At 45.6% G+C, this 9,306-nt stretch overlaps 1 protein-coding gene across 1 annotated transcript in view; it reads right to left on the bottom strand.

Annotated features, from left to right (window-relative positions):
- atp2b3b (ATPase plasma membrane Ca2+ transporting 3b) overlaps positions 1–5,185 on the bottom strand; it is a 58,583-nt gene extending 53,398 nt beyond the window's left edge. Inside the window, exon 1 of the mRNA XM_055159804.1 lies at positions 4,939–5,185. Within this exon, the coding sequence (XP_055015779.1) occupies positions 4,939–5,185 (247 nt within the window). The remainder of the gene's footprint in view (positions 1–4,938) is intronic.
- Between the last annotated feature and the right edge of the window lie 4,121 nt (positions 5,186–9,306).

Raw genomic sequence — 9,306 nt, 5'->3', positions numbered from 1 at the left:
GTGTCCCACCAACGACAGTATTTATTTATTTATTTTTTTTCCAAGGTCAAAGTAGAGGCACTTTACTATTTTTCAAACATTTGGTTTTTCCAATATGAATAATATTAATGTGACAGCCTATTATACTTTGCACTCCCCTAAGACGTTTGGGCCGGTGCAAAGCTCTTGATCAGAGAAAACTTGGGTCACAGAGGAGATCAGACAGTGGGAAATGTCCTCACTGATCACCCTGGGAAAAAGTCATGCGTAAAAAAGAGCATAGGCCAGCATTCAGGAAAATATCTCATCTAAAACAGAGGCTGCATGGGCCTTTGCATTTCATTCATTTGGTCATGTATCTGCAGAGAACATCGTATAAGACGTTAGATAAAGCAAGAGAGGTAGAACGCTTCACTGGGTCTTAAAAGAGTAAAAAATAACAGTACAGGTGCTCTACGAGGGTTAAGACAGTGGGCTTAGACCAGAAAATTACCCTTACAGGAAAATCTTCCACTCAATGTAAAGTCAGCCTCTTAAAAGTCATAGTAATTGAGGTCGTCCCTCCAAATATCAGAGGGAGCGACAGACTCTATCAACTGTCAAAAAAGAAACTTTCTGGATTGTAAACCTTAAAAGCCACACGACATCCGGGCCTCAATGATGATTTGGATTATTCCATGTTTCTCTGAAACTTAACTTTTTCTGGTGATTCTTTATTGTAAATGACATTTTTTTGTACTTGTGATAGTCAGTTTGTCTATGTATTTCATATGTGATGGACACACCTACGTCCCTCCAACATGTCTTGTTATTCTTCTTGTTGTTTGGTCAGGCTGCTCATCACTTATATATTCCTCATTGTTGGCCAACCTTTTCATGTTTTGGGGTTTGCTCGCTGTCTTTTTCCTGTTGTCATGTGATGTTGTCATGTGATTAATTGATTGTATTTATTGACAGCCGGTGTGTCTTGTTTTTACTACTTTGCTCTGACAAAGACCTGCTGATCGAAACATGTTGGCGTCCCTTCATGTAATAAAGGACTTTTAATATACTCAGTCGGAGCTTCATGTTTGTACCTTACCCATTTTTACATTTTCCTGTAAGGGTAATTTTCTGTTCTAAGACCATATAAGACATGTTGGAATATAAGTGTCAGAAAACCGGCACGACTACATAGAGGCATGTCGAAATGAAGGAATGTCAGAACAGGCTGAGGACCCATTACTTGTGCAGAACTCTCCAGTGTAATGTCACTGCAAAGTATCAGTAGAAACATTCATGTAGAGAGTGTGTTTCATGTTATCATGTGGTTAAACTACTACAAAATGTACTCATTCATGTACTCATTATTATCCAGATGTCACTTTTTATAACAACCCAAAATACTTGAATCACAATGTTTTTAACAATACTACAAATCACTTATTGAAATGTTTTTGAGTTAATTTCTAAACCAGGACTGAACCAGAACTGAACCAGTACAGGGTTAAACCAGAACCGAAAGAGGACTAGGCCAGGACTGCACAAGGACCAAACCAAGATTAAACTAGAAGTACAACAGGACTAAAACAGAACTACACCAAGTATAAACTAGACCTAAACCAGTGCATGTGTACAGATCAAATGGCTGGACAGAGCAGTGCCTCCAGTTGTAGTTGTTGTGTTGTATTTCCGCTCGGGTTCTTCTCGGATAAAGCTGCTCCAAACACTCGGCTTTTTGATTAATTATGAATGAAAACATTTCCCTGGATTAAAACTGCAGCAAAGTGCTCCAGTAATTAGACCGCACCGGGACACACGCGTTTAGACAGAGGCGGACATGCTCCTCTGCAACAACCAGACCAGGACTGAATCAGGACAAAACCAGGACTAAACCAGGACTAAATAAGGACTAAACCAAGACTAAAGCAGGACTTAACCAGGACTAAACCAGGATTGAACCAGGTCTGAAACAGGACTAAAGCTGGACTAAAGCAGGACTAAACCAGGACTAGACCAGGACTAAACCAGGTCTAAACAAGGACTGACACAAAGCACTAAGCATGGCTAAAACTAGACCAAAGCGAGACCAAACCAGGACTGAAACATGACATACAAACAAAGACAGGACTTAGAAAGGGACTATAAAACAGGACTAAAGCAGGACAAAACCAGATCTAAACTTGGACTAAACCAGGACTAAACTATGTCTAATGAATCAACGAACTGTATTAAGTACACAAGAAGATTACGCAAGCTCCATATCAAAGGTCTCGTTTTCTGAGTCATGAATTGGACCAGAGTTATAAAATCCAAGATGGCTGTGTCTGTGTGTCTGTGTGCGTTTGTGCGTTTGGTCACTTAAAGTTGGAGCCTGTGGTGTTTTGTACTCACTCAGACCTCATCTCCTCACCACCACCACGACGCTTCACTCGTTCATACGTTTCAGGCTTCTATTTTTACGTCTTTGGCCTGGTTGAGCGGCACATTTAGCCCTGCTCCTCTGCATTATTCATCCCTCCACTCGCACACGAGGCCTCGCAGCAGCTAGCGCCTGATCTGCGTCGCTAGCTACTCAATATAACAACAATCATGCATTTTATCGTCTTACAGACGATAAAACGAAAATGTGCAGAGCCTCAAAGTATATGAAGTCCAGATTTAGTCCTGGTTTAGTCCTGAGCTACAGTAGACCTGCTTTAGTCCAGATTTAGTCCTGGTCTAGTCCTGCTTTGGGTGAGTAGACGTCCCTGTTTTGAGCCTGTGTCCCCTGTCCCATCAGATTTATCCAAAACCACTGATTTGTCCCAGTTTTATACAAGAAACATCCCAGGTCTCCCTATTTCTGACCAATGAAACCTGCCAAAAGTAAAGAGAGACATAAACTGTCATTTGTTTAGGTAAAATACAGAAAAAACATGATTAAAAATGACCAAAGCACAAAATGTATATAAACTAGACCGGGACTAAACCAGGTCCTAGACCAGGACTAAACCAGGACTAGACTAGGACTAAACCAGGTACTAGACCAGAACTAAACCAGGTACTAGACAGGGACTAAACCAGGTACTAGACAGGGACTAAACCAGGTACTAGACCAGAACTAAACCAGGTACTAGACAGGGACTAAACCAGGTACTAGACCAGAACTAAACCAGGTACTAGACCAGAACTAAACCAGGTACTAGACCAGAACTAAACCAGGTACTAGACCAGAACTAAACCAGGTACTAGACCAGAACTAAACCAGGTACTAAACCGGGACTAAACCAGGTACTAGACCGAGACTAAACCAGGTACTAGACCAGGACTAAATCAGGTACTAAACCAGGTACTAGACAGGACTAAGCCAAGACTAAACCAGGTACTACACCGGGACTAAACCAGGTTCTAGACTGGGACTAAACCAGGTATTACACCGAGACTAAACCTGATACTAGACAGGACTAAATCAGGACTAAACCAGGACTAGATACATTAGAGCCGACTTGTGCGGAACAGTTTTCCTTAATTCCACGTTACTTGTTTCACAGTTTTATTTTTACCAACCAGCACAAACCAGGGACGTCCCAGTGTGTGATGTTGAAAATCTGCTCACTCTTCTTCTTAGTTACAAATAAAATGTTTTTCTTATCTCTGAGTTGTGCTCTGTCTGCAGATCATTCTGAAACATCTGATCAATCTTAATCCCAGAGCCTGGATAGAGTGGTAGTGTGACAGAGTAGTAAAGCACTCTCACCTCACAGCAACAATGGCCCAGGTTTGACTCCCGGGCCTTTCTGTGTGGAGTTTGCATGTTCTCCCTGTGTCTAGGCTTCCTCTAGACACTTTTTCCTCCATCAACCCAAAACATGCACAACAGCTCAAATCCTCCAGCTGATGTAATCCTGACAAGACCAGCTCAAGATCTGAAGAGGAGCTCCACTGCTCCTGACAGGTGTAACCCAGAGACACTGAAGAGGATGGGTCAAATGCAGGTTTAACCCAGAGACACTGAAGAGGATGGGTCAAATGCAGGTTTAACCCAGAGACACTGAAGAGGATGGGTCAAATGCAGGTTTAACCCAGAGACACTGAAGAGGATGGGTCAAATGCAGGTTTAACCCAGAGACACTGAAGAGGATGGGTCAAATGCAGGTTTAACCCAGAGACACTGAAGAGGATGGGTCAAATGCAGGTTTAACCCAGAGACACTGAAGAGGATGGGTCAAATGCAGGTTTAACCCAGAGACACTGAAGAGGATGGGTCAAATGGAGGTTTAACTCAGAGACACTGAAGAGGATGGGTCAAATGCAGGTTTAACCCAGAGACACTGAAGGCCGGTCAAATGCAGAGGACATATGTTTCGTTTTGGGATGAGAGTGCAGTCCTAAAGACTAAAGACACAAACAGCATGTGTAAAAGGAGAAGAATATGAAAAGCTGCTGGACACGAGATGATGTGGTGCAGTCACAGGAGACAGTGTGATCACTGACCCTCTGCAGCTGTACAAGTCCACACACATACCTGTGTAAACTCTCACAGCTGAACAAGCTGGTTGGATCATCACCAAAACAACTCTTTTCAAATGTGAAGGAGTAAAAATGAACTTGCATTGAACATTTCTTCATCCATGTTGCTTTAAAATGAAACTCAACACAAACACATGAACAGTTTTCTCCACTAAACTGTCCGTATGCTGTTTTAATCACATTATCTACTGCTCCAAGTCATTTGGGGAAACTTTAATGCAAACTAGGTACATTTACAGCTTTCTGATAAAAAACACCTAAGTGTGTGCTGGCTCCAGTGGCCTCTGCAATTTCAAATACTATGTGACACCACACAGCCCTGCCCTTTCACAGTCTGGGCTTTCTGATGCAAACACTTGTCTGCAGGGGCCGAGTTTCAAGTGTGGATACCTGTTAGACCAATCACAAAGCTCCTCATACCTCCAGACCCCTCCAGACCCCGCCCCTCCTCCCCTGTGTGTCTCTTACCGTCTGTGGTGCTTGAGTTGAGCCTCTGGCACAGTCCCTCCGTGTCTCCATAACTGTCCTGGACCTTCTGCAGAGCGTCGGCTCCTCTCAGCTCCATCAGCTCCCTTAGCTCCTTCACCGTCACCCCGAAGTCTGCCCCCGCGTGCCCCCCATCGGCCCCTCCCCCCCTCACGCTGCCCCCGCGACCTTTAGGGTAGAACTCCACTGCGCTGTTCGCCATCTCGCCCATGGTGCCAGTACTGGACATATCACGCTGGCGCCTCCTGAAAGTGGACCTTCTAGCTTGCCGTACTCTGTGGTTTGGCTGTTGAGACGTTATTCATGAGACCAGCGGATTCTGATTTGGATTTTTCACTTCCCCATTGGAGTTTTGTGGGATAAACGTTGAGTCGTCTCTGGGTCCTCCCCCTCCCTCCGCGGTTAAAGGGGCAGGTCCATGGGTGTGCTGCAAACTCTGGACACTAGGGGGCGTAGTAGGAGGAGAGAGGGGCGAGCCGGACAGGAAGCACGTGCTCAAACGCTAAAGCTGCACCAGCGCCACCTAGAGACAGAGAGAGAGAGAGGAAACACTGTTAGTGATGTCACACATCACATGTCCAACAGACAAGAATGTCTTTGGGAATGAACAGTTAGGTGAGCACCTTTTGGATAAGGCAGAGTCAGGGGCGTCGGGTTTACGGACAAAAGTCCTATTCACACAGGATTAGTGTGACCTGTGGAGCTTTGGTGATTTATAATAATTGTGGAGGATGCCTGAGATCTTAATCTTGTATGAATGCATCATGTCTGTCATTTGTAATGTAAAAATTCCGTTGTAAATGACCTACTAGATTTGCCACCAACACAGTCGTCCGGTGATGATAAGAGTCCTGTGCCAATCTGCAGCTCACTGTTGGTTGGTTGTAATTGTGCCATTTCTATCTCTTTCTTTTCTTTCCTCGTTCTTTTATCTTTCAGTCTGTGTCAGTGTCAGTAAACTAGAATCATTTACAGATTTGGCCTATCTCGTGTGAATGTGCTGCAGGTAACACAGAGGGGGAACTTCTACCAGAAAGTTACATAGTGCACCTTTAATATCATGACACCCTCCCAGAGTGCTGCACTGTGGTCAGTATTCATTCTCTCCACATTCACTTTTTAGTCACTGCTGCCACAGGGCAAAATGAGGCTGCTCTTCTGCACCACAGACCCTCTGAGCAGCACCACCACTGACCCTGTGATGTCTGTGAAAACATCACAAATCCAGAAGCAGCCACAATGTCACCCAAACTACACTGAGTGTTGATTGGTTTGAATTTGTGCAGGGTTCAAAGGAGCGTCAGAGAACGATCGTTACCATGGAAATCCACCATGTTTGTGTCAGTAGTACAAGACATACACTAGTCAAAACAATGTAAACCAAAGTGCAGTGGAACTGCTGCTTTTGTATGAAGTTCACTATTTAGCATCTCAATTGGTTGAACATTAGGTTCACTAAGAACTCTACGTTCAATCCTCAACATAAAACCTGGCTCCAGATTCACCTCTGTAACCGTGAACATCATGAGCTTCATTTGAGTGGAGCTGAACTCTGTGGTGACGTCACACTCACTTCATCTACTTCTTTATACAGTTTATGCTCCTCACACACTGCATTCTGTCTTTAGATAATATACCATCATTTTCCACATTAAACTTTCTTTTCGGTTCCCATGTGTTTTATATTTGTGTAATCCTCAGTGGTGCAGTAGGTTCCACAGTGTTCAATGAGAGTACACTAGTGTATGTGCTCTTACACTTGCTCTGATACAGCTCCGTGTCAGTGGAACTTTTGTAGTATCGATACATGCTCAAATGAGTACGAGTATGAGTACCATAGTAATGAGTACTAGTTTGGATAGTAGTCTTAGTGCATTAGTATGTGATACTTCTGACAGTAGACAGTAGAGTACACACAGCTGCCCGTTGTGCTACATATGGCCGTCCCCTACAGCAGCAGTGACATTTGTGCAGGCAAACAGCTTAAACAGTCCCATTATCGTGCTCCGCTGCATCTGAAGCATCTGAAGCTCAGAGCTGCTCAGAGCTGCTCACAGTCTCAGGGGGAATTATAAATAGACAATCAGAATTATTCATGTCACAGTTTCCTCCAAACTCATCAAACATGAACCAGAGCAGGACACGGGACACAGGCTCTGAGACTCTGAGGCTCTGAAGTTCTAAGCTCTGAGACTCTGAGGCTCTGAACTCTGACCTCTGAGGCTCTGAGACTCTGAGGCTCTGAAGTTCTAAGCTCTGAGACTCTGAGGCTCTGAACTCTGAGCTCTGAGACTCTGAGGCTCTGAACTCTGACCTCTGAGGCTCTGAGACTCTGAGGCTCTGAAGTTCTGAGCTCTGAGGCTCTGAACTTTGAGCTCTGAGACTCTGAGGCTCTGAAGTCTGACCTCTGAGCTCTGAGGCTCTGAGGCTCTGACCTCTGAGGCTCTGAGGCTCTGAGGCTCTGAAGTTCTGAGCTCTGAGGCTCTGAACTTTGAGCTCTGAGGCTCTGAGGCTCTGAGCTCTGAGTGACTCAGCTCAAATCTGAGCACAGTGAAGGAAACACTCCTGTGGCTCTGTATGAGATGTTCAGTTTTATCATGATACTCAAATGTAAACTGTGGCTCAGTGACTCAAGGCAAAAAGCTTCAGGCTTCAACTACTGGGCTTTTCTGTGTGCAGTACAAGTTCTCCCTGTGTTTGTGTGGAGTTTGCTCTGTATTTTCACTAAAATAGACTGTTTTGGTTTGCTGAAGGACACTGAAGGACACTGAAGCACACTGAAGGACACTGAAGAACAATGAAGGACACTAAAGAACAATGAAGGACACTGAAGCACACTGAAGCACACTGAAGGACACTGAAGAACAATGAAGGACAATGAAGGACACTGAAGAACAATGAAGGACACTGAAGGACACTGAAGAATAGCCCAAATGCAGAGGACACGTTTCTCCATGGGGACAAATGCCATTATAGTGACTGAGGCTGAAGCAAAGAGTCCCAGATGGAGACAGACTGTGAGTGTGGACTCTTCAAATGCACACACACACACACACATACACACACATACACCCACACAGACACACACACACACACACACATACACACACACACACACACACACACACACACACATACACATACACACATACACACACACACACACACACACACACACACATACACACACACATACACATACACACATAAACAGGCCGCAGCAGATTTGTTCATTTAGTAAAGTCCAATACTCTTGAGGTCAAACTAAGTTCTCTGTGTACTGTCTGTGTCTATTATAAACACTTTTATTGTCCCATGATCATCTTTTATTGACCTTCAAAAACTTCAACATGTTCAAAACTCTCCTCACCCACACCCGCTCACAAGAACATATCACCCCCGCTCTGCAACAACTCCACCAGCTCCCCATCCAACTACACATCAACCTCAAGATCCTCCTGACACCTACAAAGCTCTCCAGAACCACACCTCTGCAGAACCAGACCTCTCCAGAACCAGGCCCCTCCAGAACCACACCTCTCTCCAGAACCACCAGAACCACACCTCCAGAAACCACACCTCTGCAGAACCAACACCCTCTCCAGACACCTCTCCAGAACCACCCTCCAGAACCAACCTCTCCAGAACCACCAACCAGAACCACCTCCAGAACCCACCTCCAGAACCACACCTCTGCAGAACCACACCTCTAACCACACCTCTCCAGAACCAGACCCTCCAGAACCTCTCCAGAACCAGGCCCCTCCAGAACCACACCTCTGCAGAACCACACCTCTCCAGAACCAGACCTCTCCAGACCTCTCCAGAACCAGAACCACCCTCCAGAACCCTCTCCAGAACCACACCTCTCCAGAACCAGACCTCTACCTCTCTGCAGAACCACACCTCTCCAGAACCAGACCCTCCAGAACCACACCTCTGCAGAACCTCTCCAGAACCACCACCCCTCTCCAGAACCACACCTCTAACCAGACCTCTCCAGAACCACACCTCCAGAACCCCCCTCCAGAACCACACCTCTCCAGAACCAGCCCCTCCAGACACACCCTCCAGAACCACACCTCTCCAGAACCACCCTCCAGACCACACCACCACCTCTCCAGAACCAGACCCCTCCAGAACCACACCTCTGCAGAACCACACCTCTCCAGAACCAACCAGACCCTCCAGAGAACCACACCTCTGCAGACACCTCCAGAACACCCTCTCCAGAACCACACCCTCTCTGCAGAACCAGAACCACACTCTCCAGCAGAACCAGGCCCCTCCAGAACCACACCTCTCCAGAACCACACCTCTGCAGAACCACACCTCTGCAGAACCAGACCT

The sequence above is a fragment of the Boleophthalmus pectinirostris genome, unplaced genomic scaffold, assembly GCF_026225935.1.
Source record: "Boleophthalmus pectinirostris isolate CB_2022bp ecotype Guang Dong unplaced genomic scaffold, ASM2622593v1 HiC_scaffold_2823, whole genome shotgun sequence".
In the NCBI taxonomy this organism is placed as follows: domain Eukaryota; kingdom Metazoa; phylum Chordata; class Actinopteri; order Gobiiformes; family Gobiidae; genus Boleophthalmus; species Boleophthalmus pectinirostris.
This window is presented reverse-complemented; position numbering and strand designations above follow the sequence as displayed.